At 43.9% G+C, this 15,101-nt stretch overlaps 1 protein-coding gene across 1 annotated transcript in view; it reads left to right on the top strand.

Moving 5' to 3' along the window:
- The first annotated feature begins 2,879 nt into the window (after positions 1–2,879).
- AKAP13 (A-kinase anchoring protein 13) overlaps positions 2,880–15,101 on the top strand; it is a 76,549-nt gene continuing 64,327 nt past the window's right edge. The window contains exons 1-2 of the mRNA XM_059824073.1: positions 2,880–2,960; positions 12,710–12,791. Of these exons, the coding sequence (XP_059680056.1) occupies positions 2,880–2,960; positions 12,710–12,791 (163 nt within the window). The remainder of the gene's footprint in view (positions 2,961–12,709; positions 12,792–15,101) is intronic.

The following is a 15,101-nucleotide window of genomic DNA, read 5'->3' as shown; positions in this document are numbered from 1 at the left end:
AGCACAGCAACTGCTGCGAATTCCTTTACCTGAACTAAATTCACACACTTTGTTTATAGGTTCCTGTCTTGTAAATTTAGATTTGAGGAAATCCCTGCCTTTTATGGTAGTGTTTGAAGGGCTGGAATGCTGTCACAGCCATTTCTGATTCCTCATCTCGACGGGCACATGATTGCTGGGATTCATTACTTGTGGAGAAAACTGGTGGCTCCAGAAAGTCCCCAAAGTACTACCACATTTCGTGTGTGTCCTAATACTGAAAGCAGAAGCTCCGCTCGCTGTTGAGGAGAACAGAGTCATTGGCTGAGATCTCGAGCCGGGGATTGTAGCTGTAAGAGAGCCTCATAGAGGAGATCCTCCTCAGTTCAGCTGGTGGTGTGGTGGAGATGAAGCTTTGGGTTGTGAGGGAGAGACTGGAGCCTAATGAAAGTGGGGGGAGATACCTCGCGTTGACTAGGTAAGAGCATACCTGTGTCACTCACCGGGAGGAGCTGATCCGCTGCCAGTCCCCAGCCCGCTCCAGCGCATGAGGACGTGTTCATGGCGCGATGCCCAAAGGTGGACCTTTGATGGGTGGCTGGCCGCCGAGCCGTGCTGTAGGCTTAGGAAAAGACACCCGTCTCAGCTTGCTCACAGAGTCTGCTAAGTTGAGAGGGTAATTATGCTTTTGCGTAATGTGGCTGTATGGATTGGGGGTGTCATATCCAGGAGAGCCCAAAATAGTACTTTGTGTTTCTGTAAACTCCTGCTCTTCGGTGTTTTACCGAATAGGCGCGGAGGGGAGCCAGTTCTGCGTTGCTCACAGGCAGGCTGCTGGTGCAGTGGTTTTGGGTGGCCAGAAGACTGGGCAGCACTGGAAAGAGAGGAGCTGGAGCGCCCGCTCACAGCAGATGGGTTTACACCTTCTTTGGAAGACTCATCTTGCATGCAAATGCCAAAAACTCCCTTTTTATCCGTTTTGGCATTTTGTAGGGTTTGAGTCACCTTTGCCAGAGCTCGAGCTGGTGGTTACAAAGCACCTCACGCAGCCAGGGGACTCGGGTCACCCTGCGGGGTTGGTGAAAAGACCTACAGACCCTGAACTAAGCTCCACGAGTGGGGCGAATCCCAGCAGCCGGAGGTGGGCCGGTTCGCCCGCCGCCGTGGAGGACGGCTTTTGGAGATCTGCAATTAAACATCGGGTTGATAAGCGCTGTTTCCGATGTCTGCGTTTCCTGCTTTGCAACACGGGATTAACAATTCCTGTGTTTCCAGCTTTTCTGCCCAGAAAAGCAGCAAGTTCTGCTCGCTACAAACTTGCAACCACAGAACCCCCCCTTCCCCTTTTCTTCTCTCTTTTTTTTTCTTCTTTTTTTTTTTTTCCTTTTTTTAACCGCCCCCATTCCCTTTTGAATCGGTGAATGAGAGAACGTCTAAAGCCAGGGAAGTATGGAAAGATTTCATCCCTGGAGAGGTCAGGGTGGGGTGGAAAGCGGAGGGGGCTGCAAGGGGGCAGTTAGAAAACAGGAAACCATGTGGCAGTGTGCACGCAGGGCCCAGCTGATGTGAATGAGCTATTGAGAGCAGAGACGCTCCGACTGGCCCAGCATTAGAAAGACTAAAAAACTTCAGGGTTTTTTGGTTTTTTGTGGCTTTTTTTTTTCTTTAAGAAAAAAGCTCTGCCTTTCAGGCTAGAATAAAAGAGGGAAAATTGTATTTTTTGGAGAGCAAGTTGCTGAAATCTTTTGCTCTGTGTTGCAAACAAAAAAAAAAGTAAATGGCTGATTTCCTTTTTTTTTTTTTCCCCAAGCGCACTGATTAAATCATAAGTTTCCATTCCTGTTTTGGGGAAGCGTTAAGCCTGAAATTGTCTTTCATTCACCTGGCCTGGGGGAAGAGTCTTTTTACCTCTGCGAAAATACGTCCCTTTGCTTCTCAGTCGCTTTTTGGACCAAGCAAATACGCCGAGTGCCTGCAGCCGGAGGTGGAAGAGGCTGGCGAAGAAAAGCTGCTGCTTTTTCTTCCCCCCCCCCCCCCCCCCCCTTTCTTTTTTTTCCCCCCTCTCTGAAGAGATGAATCATGCTCCCACAACTGCAAAGAAATTTTGAAAGCTGGGAGAACACTGGTGCAGGACTAAAAAGGCAAGTAGTGACGTCCCAGCCCAAATCAGGAGGGAGTGGCTTTATTTCATTATTTTCTTTCCTTTTGCCCGGTGCTGTCATTACAAATTTAAACTTAACGCAAACCCGAGCCCTCCTGTCTGGTGAACAGTGGACCGACTCAAAAGGAGGAAAGTACCTTTTTTTATTGTTTCTTTCGGTGCACGAAGGCGTGAAAGAAAAAACACGTTGGTAACAGTATTTACATTGGATACGGTGATTGGCTTTTTTTTTTCTTTTTTTCCTGAATTAGACCCATCGTGGCTGAGCCTACCTTCTGCCTTCCCACTCGGAGCGTCAGGGTTCCTGCTGCACACATCTGGCTTTTGTTCTCTTTTTGGGCAGGATTTTCATTCTGGTGCTTTTTGGATATCCAAGTTGTCTGGAAAAATTTTTTTCATTATTGTTGTTGTTATTACTATAACAGGAAGGCTGATACCATTCTTAGCAGTTGCAAAAAAAAAAAAAAGATCCTATATGTGTAAAGCTCTCTTCAAATATCTTTTGTTTGCTATAAGTTCCTGCGTTGCCTGTATAAGCAAATCTGTTCCGAGAAGACTTTATCAGCCGGCCGCAGCTCTGGGATTTTCTTTTTCCTGTTAAGAGGCTGGGACAGGCTGGTGTGCTGAGACACGGGGACTCCTCCGAGCACATACGTGAGAGGTCTGGAGTGCGCCTGGCCGCGGTCAGCCCGGGGTTCATGGTGGGCTCTGCTCCTCCGCTCCCGGCTTTTTGGACAAAATGTATGAACGCCATAAGAGGCGATACAGCCTGTGCGACATTTCCAAGGTGGACAGGACTGTAGATGTTGTGTTGTTAAAGGTATGACATTTGTGTATGCTTGTTTACGGGTTCCTTTCCCCATCTCAAAGGGTTTATCTGTTCCTTGCTGTACCTGTCCCCCCCAGCTGGGAACAGGCAGAAGAGCTCTTGCCCTTCGGCATGGAGACCGCTTTGAGTGCTATCAAACCATTTTGTGCCAAATGTTGTTATCTCTGCAACCAGATAATCTCTTGTGGCATGCAGATACCCGTTTGGAGAGCTCTCTCTGGCCGTTTTCCCTGTCCTCTGCCGTTAAACGGTCTCCTCCTGTTTTGCAACCTTCACCGCTTGCAGGTGGGTTTTCTGCGTAAGGTGCCATTCGGCAAAGGGTTTTCATTTCCAGTGGTCGCTTTTGGGGTTGAAATGCACGTGTCCCCTGAAGGATGTATTCTGCCAAAAAAGGCACGGTGGATCCTCCTTTCCCTCTGGTTTTTGTTGGTGTTTGAAGGGTGTTGCTGTCGGTCTTATTGTTTGGGTGTGAGTTTTGTCTGAAGATGGGTTGGAGCAAGAGCCAGGAGTGGCTCTTGGCTAATTGTCCCAGTGTGTTCCTCCTCTAATCTAAAATTAGCAAGTGCTCCACCAAATGGCACCGTGGCAGTCTGGGAATGTCCTGTCTCCGTAACAGCTTTCTGGAGCTTCAGCAGTTTCCTGGCAAAGTGGATGGAAATCGGAGAGCAGCCAGAGGGACTGCAAAATACAGCCCAGCTTAGAGATCTGAACTCCTGGAGGAGCATTGCCTTTCCCTCTCCCTTTTTCTCTCTTCTCTTTTCTTAGCTGAGGCAGTGGGTTTCTGCATGATTGTGTGGCTTCCTTTTTTCTGATATTTGCTTCATGCCCTTGTTTCAGAGTCGAGAACATAGAAAAATTTTCAGATTATTCTTGTTCTACTTCATCTGCGCTAAAATAGACCTAGCACTTGTTAACTTGCACTGTTTAGGAATAAAAATATTTTCCTTTAATTCAATGTATCCTTTATTTTTTAGTGACACAAATGACCATAACTCGTTTTCTCTACCAACTCAATTTTGTTGAGTATTTTTGAACTTCCATGTTAATGATGCTGGTTGTGGATTGAATCCCATGGTATTCAATCTCTAGACACCCTATGAGTCATTAAAAATGTAGAAATATTCTGTACACGCTACTCATGTGAAATGACTGCTTAATAATTCTTGGGAGAAGACCTGGTACCCCTGACAACCTCGGTTGCTAATAAAAAACCCAATCTTTTTCTTTATAAAGAGTATCTGAATGCCTGGGTTGAAATGTAATTCACTATAATTATCTGACTTCAGTATTTCTGATGTCATCAGTTCCTTAAATTAGTTTTTGTTCAGCAAAGGTTAGATTTTATAACAAAATGTGGCTCTTGTTAGTTCCCACTAGTATTTTCCTAATTGAGTTTCAGAACTGTGGGTTATACTGTCTGTTCCTGCAAATGACTCAGTGTCCATATATGTGTGCGTGTGTGCACGCATTGCTGCTCCGAACATAGGCTGTACAGGCTGCAGATGTTTAAAATAGGAGGCTGCTAGTGACAGCTATAGTTACAATCAACTTGAGCTTGATTATTAGTCGTTCTTCACATTTTAGCTGGTTTCTATAACATAACCAGTAGATTAAATTAAATTTTGATGATCTAGGGATTCAAGCCAGCACTAGAGTGCGTCAGTGGCAGATCATCTCTTGACGTTAATGGGAGTTGGATCAGACCCTTAATGAGGGAGCTGGGGGGGCGGGGTTTTTTGTTGGGTTTGTTTTGAATTAAAATACTTAAAATGTACCTTATCTAGGTCACTATATTTTGGTGAGTTAAGAGGACAGGATTTCTTAAGTGTTAAGTAGTGAAAAGCAAATAAATAGCCTTGCAACAGAAGCAAACCCAGATAGGATCCATTAAGAGTGTTTGATCTGGATGAAATTGTAACAAGATACCTGGAAAGCACCAAACAGCTTTCGGTTCAGCCTGCAGATGGACTCAAACAAGATGTCTTTTCTTTAAGTGGTAGATGAATATATTCTTTGCTTCATTTTAAGATGGGGAACTTGGTAACCATGATGTAGGAAAGAAAAACAGCTGGTGGAGAAGGACAACTGGAACAAGTTGAACAATGAACATCATGTGTCATTTCAGTTACTAAATGTTTATAGATGGCATTTTATTTGCATTGATTGCAACCCTTCTTCAATATAGCTGCAAAAGAATTTTGGTTCCTACTGACTATTTTGCAATGCACGTGGCTTCTGAAGGGTCAGTGTGTCGGGGCTCAAATTTTCCATGTTTAGATTGTGCCTGAAACAGTGGCTTGTGGAGTTACGGGGAAAAAAAAAACCTCAGCAATTTTTGGGGTTGATACACACAGTTATTTTTAGCTTTAACATTGTTTCTTGCTCCTCCCCACATACGAAAAAGCAGGAGGCAGCGGGTAAATCAGTGTCCTAGCCTTTATGTCGGAGGTAGGACTTCATCTCTACCGCGGCTCTTTTTGCTGCTGCAGCAAAGTGGACATGATGACCTTGGTTACTGAGCAAAGTGGTTTGCCACTGTATGGGGAAGCCTGGATGATGCAGAAATGGCATAAAAATTTGCCATCATCTTTCCTGCTGGGATTGCATTGTAGCAGATGAGGGAGAAAGTGTGGGGCAAGTGGGACATCTGCTTCTCTGAACAGTTTCTTGAGCTCTGAGCAGCTACGTGCAGGGTACAGCAGTCTGCACTATGTTATTCCAAGACCCAAAATGGGAAGTCTCAGTGTGCCCATGTGTGAGTTGGCAGCCCTGTCTCATTTTTATGTTGTGCCTGCTACCACAAATATAACTATCTAGGGACAGAACACGGATACCACACTGGCTGGCACCTTGTGAGACATGTGAAGTTAGACAAGCGTTCGAGTCTGGATGAACAGGCTGTGCTTTGCAGAGTTAGAAAATAAGAAATGGGCTCCCTTTGAGAATGGGAGACTGAGTAATCGCAACTGGAAATATTTTACAATAGTTCATTGCCTATATCTACCTTTCACCTTTGTAGGTGAATGTTAAGCATAGGAAGAAGGTGAAAGTTCTTTCATAACTGGGGAGACGAGGTTTGATTTAGCTGCTCTTCACATGAACAGATTCCGTTCAGCTTCCAGTTAAAAATCAGAACTTTATTCAAGAATTTAAAACCAGCGCAATGTTAAAAAACTACTTAAGGCATTTTGAAATTAAAGGGGCAGCATTATCAAATAGTTATTCTGCTCCCTGGCAGAATGCTGCTCTGGGAGCTCTACCCCGGCACTGGAGCAGATCCTCTGGAATGAACCCTCCCCACCTGAGGCAAAGTGCAATTTGCAGCATCCTAAGCTAGAAGTAGTATGTGGAGAAGGTTCTCAAATCAACTGAAACTAAGGTTTCTTCCATTGCATGTTATCATACTTATAAAGCTTTTTCTTTTTCATGTTTTCGGTTATTTGACACAGAAGCATGTTCATTCCTCCTTTGGGGTGGTTATTCCGAGGGAGGGACTGCCCTGAGATGACGGGTATGCAGTGTCTCATCGAACTTCGGGGCCCTACAATGACTCTGAACTTTAATCCTGCATCTGTCCGCGCTGGTTTGGTTCTTGAAGGGACAGCAGGAGAGAAGTGTATTTAGGATGATGTGGAGAACCTCTGAGTTTTTCTGTTTGTGTCTTGTGTAGAATTAGAACTGGAAGGATAACCTAACTGATGTGTTTTCACCTTAGGCGCATACATGTTTGTGGGAATTTTGCTCCCATTTTTGTCAAGAGATGTTGTTTATGCAAAGCCATTGCTGCTGTTTTTAAAGCTTTAATTAAAAGTTTGTTGTTACCAGGACTCTAATTCTGCTGGTGGAGGAGGACATCCCAGTGCCAAGGGCTGGAAGATGTTCTCGGGGCACACACTCCTTTCCCTGTCTGGGACATTGCCAGGGGGAAAGCGCACTCTAGGAATTCAGCATTGCTCTTACACCACAAAGTGCTAATTTATTCAGTCATTTAAAATGTTCCGTGGTTGTAGGAGCCTCTTCTGGTATAATCCTTTAGCAGAGCTCTCTATAGCACTGCTCAATTGTTGCTCTCAATGAGGTCACTTTGGACCTCCTTGAAAAAATGTTGTCCTGATATGGTGTCACCAAATCTGTGAAGGTAAAAGGCTTGATGTAGCATATTCACAGTGCTAGAAGATAAATCTCTATAGAAATCGTTGCAGAATTGCAGGTGTTGTCACTTTGTTCCTTTTGGCATACATTGGAGAATGGTCTTTGTGTTCCTCATGCACGTTGTAAAACCTTCCCATAAAGCTTAAGCCAAGAAGATACACAGGGAGATTACAAAAAGTTTAAATAAGCGATTTAAAAAATTCTGGAATTTGTAAGCAAATTGATATGTCAGCTCTGAATATTGTCTGGCAAGATGACTGTCAAAGCGGCAATTTTTGCTCTTAATGTGAGTTTTGTGTATATGGAGTTTGTTTGCATCAACAGCTGTTGAAGGAAGACGATGAAAAGTCCTTCCCCAGGTGCCCCATCCCTCATGTTCCTTTTGAAAGAGGTTTGGAGGATCCTGAAAGGTGGTTTTTGTGAAGGGGGTGAATCAACTGTTGCTTTAGTTTTAGTTCAGGAGTTAAAGGAGATGACTGGATTATTCCATCTTAAATGGAATTGTAAAGTTAAAAGTTGCTCAGAATAAACATTGAATTCCAATTATGTGTACAATTTTCTTTAATGAAAACTATCCTAGAGGAAATTTTCAGGAACAAGCAGTTCCTAGAGGACAACTAAGATTTGCATTAAAATTTAAAATATAAATCATTGTATCATTCTTGATTATTAAAACAAAATAATTATAATTGCATTTACAGTATTGCTTTTTTTCTGCTATTTTTGTTCTTCAGTGGATATTTCAAATCTTTTCTAGTGTCATTGTTGCTCAGTAAGGTGTACAGGTGATACACCAAGCAAGCTAGAATTACTATACTAAATACTTCCCATGTGCAACGGTATCTGATTTTAGCTGCGAGGTGGAACTTAGTCTGGAAGCTGGCGGGGGGGTGGGGGCTGCGGGGAGAGAGAAATGGAAACTTGTAAATTTAGGACAAAGTTAAAACAATGTGGAGGGAAAATGAATCTCTAGAGATTTGCTAGGAAATGAAAGTTAAAATCATCTGGTTCCGTCTGCTCTGGAGACGTTGATTTATATCGCTACCAGGGAGATTGACAAGTGCAAACTTTTAAAATAGCGGAAGATTTCCTGAGAGGTCAGAGTGTTTTCCTTTCTGTGAAATGGGAGGCAAGAAGAGTTAAAATAAAACCAGCGGGAGAGAAAAAGGACTTTTCCGTGGTGGGAAGGTAGGAGAGGTGCACGGGAGCCAGGTAGCGACTGGCCCCCGAGGCGAGTGTTTCTAGCAAGCCCTCCACCGCACCACTCTGGCAGGGGTAGGAATTCTTTAAATGTCTGCTGAGAAGGAGGTCCCGATTGTGGGTTTTGTGGGCAGGCACCACACAGGACCGCGAGCGCTGGAGGGAGTTAGAGAACTCTTCGGTCAAGACTGTCGTGCAGGGGGAGAGGAAGGAAGAGCCTGAGAATAGGGGCTGGGGTCACTCATCATTCCCGCGTGATGGAGGACATCCCAGCCCCGTTTGGTTCGCAGGTTGCCCAGCACCATCCTTTTCTTCTGCAGAGAGGTTTCTGCATTAAGTCACATCAAGTTTCAAATGCGATGTCTGCGGGAAGATGGCTCCGAGAGTCAGGAAATACATGCGTGTGTGCCCAGAAAGAGCAATCAAACTGTCTGCTGCTTGCAACTCCGGCTGGTGTCCCAAAGCCCTCTTCGGACATTTAGTCTGCTAGCGTTTCACAGGCAAACAGAAAATCCTTCGGGATTCAGTTTTTGGTGCCTCGGGATGTGCTTCCATGATTCATTCAGCGTCTGAACTGCAGATAAACACGTTCAGGCTTCTGCATGGAAAAATTACTGGGTCTCTCCTGGTGTTTTTTCAAAAGCTGCTATTGAAACTTTGTTCCCAGAGGCTGATTCCTGTTCCCTTCTGGCATCTGAACACTACTGCATCCTCTGCTCCCACCGCAAAGACCTGGGATGCCCAGAATCGATGGGCTATAATCAGCGTGGGCAAGGCAGAAAGCGCGTGGGGTTTTTATCGTCTTCTGTGGCCACCAGCCTGCGGTCCTGTCGTTGGGCTTCTCTTAGCAAAACAGAGACTAAGGGAAGAAGGGGGGAATAGTTTTGTTACCTATAATGCACACATGTCCGCAAAATCCCAAGACAACCTCATTTCAAATTTCTGCATACTGGTGCATTCCCCAACCCCTGATGTTCAGGTGCTTTTATCATGGTTTTTTCTCTACAGTCTGTACCTGCAGTCGCTAGTCCTGAGTAAATACAAGCAGAATTCAGTTGTTGAGGAGGGATCCCAGTACTCAGTCTTGGGCTGTCATAGTGGGGTTTGTGTTTTGAGTATCTGTGGACCACCCAGTTTCCTGAGAGCACGCAGTAAACCTCCCTCAAATCCTGTCTGGGCTCATTTTGGCATAGGGAATACTTGTATATAGTAGTAGTTTCCTGTGTTTGTATTTTGATGATGATGATTATCATTCCTGAATTAGGACTACTGAGATAAATACTTAGTTCCTAATGGTTTATTTTGTAGCTAATCAGGTATATATGAAACAGCACCTTAAACCTCAGTGTTGCGCTCTCATTACTTTTTCTTTTTTTTTTTTTTTGAGAAAAAAACAGACTTTTTCAATACTTGGCAAAGTCACAGGGCAGAGGAGAGAGCTGGCTGGGTAATGGGAAAAATACTCAAATCTTTTTTGAAAAAATGCCAATGTCTATAATGCATTTTCAGTGAATGACTCAATTGGTTCTATTAAAGGAAAAATATAATGTTAATTCAGCCTAATATAGTTTATTTTATTACCAATCAACTGATAGGCTTGAACCTCCTCATATTTTGCTTTCTTACTGCTAATTATAGAACAGGATGTTTAATTATCAATTTCCAATAGTGGATATCAATATAAATCAGGAGTAGTTCCCTTAAATTTGATGGAGATACACTGGTTTCAGAGTAAGGAGGATCAGGCTCAATATGATCAGGAAGAAGTTAGGTGCAAGCCACTCAGAAGGAGGCAGAATTTAATATTATAACTGAAATGGGTGGTTCCTTCGTTTGTGTGGACTTGAGCACATTTCCATTTGTCCTCCTATGTGCGTTCAAGCTCACCCTCTAGATTTGCCTTTAATAAAATGTAAGATAGTGTGCTGCAAAATAGATTCTGCTTCGTCTGGAGAGAAAAGAATATTAACATGATATTTATTGACTTTACAGTTCTTTCAAGACTAAAAAGCTATGTATAAATTCTGCAGTGAAGTTTAATTGCTAAGGTTAGATAGCCCTCAGCCTCACTGAGAGCAGGGGGTATCTTTCTTCTGTTGAAAGAATCTGAACGGTGACCCACTGCCCGTGCAACAGTTAAAACTCAACATCTTTATGTCACTTTGGAAAACAAGAAATCATTATTTTGAGTATTTGCTTACAAAAGCCTTTCTCAGACTTCAGACTGCCTCTCTTTTCTTCTCCATCTCTCGTTTAATATGTGTAATAGTCTCATTTAATATATATGTAATATATGTAAAAGGGACAAGGTGGGCATACAGGTGTGTGCGTACATGCGTTGAGTAGAGGTGCAGGGAAGGATGGGATCTTAGATGTATGTACATATAGGGGTCTAATGGGATCTTAGATGAATGCGTATGTAATGCATATGTATGAGCAGAGGCAGTGAGCAACTAATAGCAAGTGTACATCAGTGCATGCATATCTAAGAAAAATAGTCTGTAAAATTGCATGGAGGTGGGGAGGGATGTCCAGATGGGACTGAGGTCGCCCTGAGACCTGACTGATAGAGCACGAGGTCTCCTTCGCCTCTCCTGGGAGACTTTTGCTCATTTTTCCCTTCTCAGATCTTCTCTGCTCCTTCCCTGTCTCCCCCAGCAAGAGCTGCTGACTGGTGAAGGTCACGGCATCCTCGCTGCAAGATTTTAAGGGAACGTTGGATTAAGACCTCTCAGATTATAGTTGAGCCTGACTTGGAGCAGCAGAAAGGGGCTAGCTGACCTGTCAAAGGCCCTTCCAACCCCATTTTGTCATCACAGAAGTATGGAGGAGGACAAAACCTAAGGAAGAAAAATATGCTGTAGAAAGTAGCTGACAGGTCTGGGGGAGTGGAGCGTTGACTCTGCGGTGTGGCGAGCAGGAGGTGAGCGGAGGTGCTGGCAGGAGCCCCTCCGGTGAAGGGCAGGGGGATGCAGCCAGACCAGCGAGGAGCGCCAGCCAACAACTGCAACCAACAAGTTCCATGATCTCAGCGAGAAAGGGAAGAGGATGTCGGTCATTAGTCAAAGCAGCAAGTCAGGTCAAGAGTAGGAGAGTCTTGGTTTTTCTTTATTTTAAAAAAATGAGTAAAAAGCAACAAGCAGTGCATTTCATAACGTGGGAGAAAGGAGAACATCGAGGACATGAGAATCTAGCAAGGGACTGCAAAATAGAGCAGGGTCATGGAGGAAATTTGAAGACAGGTCAGAGGCAAAAAGTAAATACCAAAAATTCTCTATTTGACAGAGAGAGGGAAAAGGAAATTATTTCAGGAGAGAAAAGGAAAACCAGAGAGAGGGTAGGAGAAATAGTTGGCATATAAAAATCGAAGTCATCCATTTCAGTAGCTTTCTTTTAGCTACAACATAACATGCGAGATCCTGTGTGTTGAGGCAGGTCAGGAGGGGAAACAACCTCTGGATTTCGTGATGTGGGACATGGGATTGTCCAGGCGAGATTTGCTTGTGTTTGACAAATAGAGGCGTTTGGCTAGAGCTGCTGAAGGAGAGAGAGCAAAGGGGCTTCCAGAGTCTACCAGCTGTAGACAAATGCGATGGAAAGCGTATGTTTTATGAGCCAAGGGTTGTGGATAGTCCAGCAGACTTCAGAGTCAAAAAGTTGGACAACACAACCCAAGTGAGGAAGAGTAAAGCAGAGGCAGATGGGGGGAAAGACTGCGAACAGATCAGTCATCCTTGCTGAAAGACTGGAAGTCACGGAAGGGGTGAGGGACAGGGTGAGATGATAAGGGCTGATGTTGAAATAAACCATGTGATGTGTCTTAGTGTTAAAATGGGGGTTCCTAACATCATCAACATTTCAGTTAATGCAAACACAAAGTGCTTCTGGTTCTCACCGTGACCTGGGCACTTGCCTAGCCCTTGTTTCCACATTATCAGAGCACCTTACTATCTCTAAGGTAATTATCTTTACAGCAACATGGGTGGTAACGAAGTGCTATTCTGTAGATAGTGAATCAAGGCATAAAGCAGAGGAATATCTTGTCTGCAGTCCTGCTACAAATGGAAGTGGCAATTGAAGCCAGGCTTCTTCAGTCCTCAACTAGTAGCTTAAACGCTGGCTGATCCTCCCTCTGAACTCCTGCCTTGAGTGGGAGCCACCTTGAAATCATACTTTCCATGGAGAAATAAAGATTTTTGGCTTATTTTACCGTTTTGTTTAGTGATGCTAAAAAAAAGAAAAACCGTAAGTTATGTTTGAGGTTTTTATCATTGGGACAAAATGAAGCCATAACTATATACCTGCTCGTCGATGTAGAGTGACATTGCAGAAGAGGCTAACGGGGATGACATTGGCCTTTCTTTGATTTGCTCTGGTCTGTTTTTCAGATAAACCGCGAAAGCTGGTGTTCGCTGGAGCCATGCCCCGATTCTTCCCTGCTGGAGCGCAAGCGGACACGGGAGTCTCCAGGTGAGCAAGCCTGCCGGTGGTGGCTCCAGACGAGCAGCCCTGCTGTTCTCCTCACCTTTTCTTTCCTTCTTTTTCCTCTTATTTTTGACATCCTAGCCTTGACGGGGAGAATACGTAAACTAAAGAAAATGTGTAATGAATCTGCAGTGAGTCATTGTTAGCACATGGTTGCAGCACTTGACTTGCAGTGAGCTGTGTGATGTGTCACCTTCTTAAGTAATTATGCATTTAAAGTACTACAGTATTTTGATTTTTTCTTCTTTTTTTTTCTTTAATAAGCAAAGGTGCAATGGGGAACACAAGCATGGTTTCTACCTAAAATGATAATACAATAAAAGAAAAAAAAGTCAGAAATTTAAACTCCTGAATCCATATTTAGATCCAAATCAGTGGCTTGATTTTATTTTTTTTCCCCCTGAAAGTTGCCATGATTTCCAGGTGTCAGGAAGCAGGAAGGTTGTTCAGAGCCATCGTTCCCACACCCTGCCCACCGGCCATGCCGAGCTCCCGGCCTTGCATGCTGGCTGGTGCTTTCTGGCTCTTCCACTGGGACAGAAAATCTTGTCTGGGCAAGTTTCAAAGAGGGGTTGGCGTCCAAGAAAAGGAAAAAAAAAAAAAAACATTTCCTTTCATTGAATTATGAATGTTCGAAACAAATAGAGTAATTTATCAGGGCCCTGAATAGTGACTTTGCTTGGGCTGTTCATAGAAAGGACACTTCTTGCCTTGCTGTCATAACAAGCAGGGGTCTTCCCTGAATCTCCTTCAATTTATCTGAGATACTTGAAAGAAAAACAGGGATTGAATCACTGAGTGTCGATGTGAAATTCAAACCCAATCTTTTCAGAGTGTAGGGTAGGAAGGGATAATGGGGGCAACTGACCTGGGAGGTTTATTCTAGGTAGAATTTTTAGATCCCATCAAAGTGAAGTGCTTTTTTCTTTAAAAAAAAAAAAAAATAGTCCTGTGTTTAGAATAGTCACGAACAGTGAATAGCTGTTTCAAGAGTCTTTTGCAGGAGAACCTGCAGTACCACCATGCTGCTGCTTTCCTAATTGTGTCCCCAAATTCCTTGCCTCTTGGTATGATATTTTTACGCTTCAGGCAAGAGTTATTGCGCTCCATTTGGCTGCAGAATGATGTGCGCTCATTTGACTTGCCGAATCTATAATCATGTATTCATATGGATCAATATTAGTTAGATACTTATTAATTACCTAGTGCAATATCATACTATAGAAATATAACATTAATTATGTAATCAGGTAGCCATATATACAAATATATATTAATAATTACAGTAATACATGTCTGTAACACAAGCACAAAGTTGATTAACGTGGTCTCTGGTCAGACTGAAGCAGCAGGAAGATCTCAGGCTCTGCAGGTTCTGGCCTTTGAGAAAAAACATTGTTACTGCACACACATCCCTCCGGCTGCACTGCGGTGCTCTGCAGTGTAGAGAGGGCAAGAAAAATCTGGCAGCGCCTAACAGCAATAAAACCACTAGCTGTCGTAATGTGGCTAACTTAAAAATATGCAACTTGATAGAGAATTAGATCTTTTCACCTGCTGAATAATCCTGCTGAAATTGCTTGTAAGGACAGAGTCCTCAAATCTTAGAAGGTAACTCCAGAAATTGTAGCTTCTCATTTTCTGTCAGTGTTTTTGAAATGAAATGCCTGGAGGAGTGTAGCAGATACGTAGCTACCAGCATGGAACTGGAGGGTTCAGCCCTGTATTGGAGGACACGAGGCTTTGGAAAATGTACATAAGAGTTGCTTGGAAATTTTCTTCCTAGGGCTTTTTGCTATGCAATTCTTTTTTTTTCCTCTGTATTATGTGCAGAAGTGTGTTACCATCATCTTTGTATTTTCACCTGCACCTCCACAGAGAGGAGCAGATAAGCACAGTTGTGCTATCAATCCAGCACGGGCAGCGAGCAGGGATGGGTGTGTGATGGGAGTCACGGTCCCCATGTCATGGCAGTGCTGTCACTGGGGCTCGCCAGGTCACGGCTGTGGGAGACGGAGCTCAGCGTTGTGCAATGCCTGTGCAGTTTAAAGCAAAGAAAACAAACCTGATAAGCTAACTTAAAAGGAGGGGGGGAAGACCACCCCAAACAACTGAAAATAAAGGAGGTGGGGAGAGAAGAGAGGGTTTGGGAATTAGTTTCTCAGCACAGATGAGCTGAGGTGTGGGGGGGTTCCCATCACACTGCTCCGCATCGTCCCTCCCCACCGCTTCATCTCCTCTGTCCCTCGGAGGCTCCTGCAGAACCTTTTGCTGCCTCTCGTGATTTATCGCTGG

Source organism: Gavia stellata, chromosome 13 (genome assembly GCF_030936135.1).
Source record: "Gavia stellata isolate bGavSte3 chromosome 13, bGavSte3.hap2, whole genome shotgun sequence".
In the NCBI taxonomy this organism is placed as follows: Eukaryota; Metazoa; Chordata; class Aves; order Gaviiformes; family Gaviidae; genus Gavia; species Gavia stellata.
The sequence above is the reverse complement of the archived record's forward strand: the minus strand, read 5'-3'. Positions and strand labels throughout refer to the sequence as shown.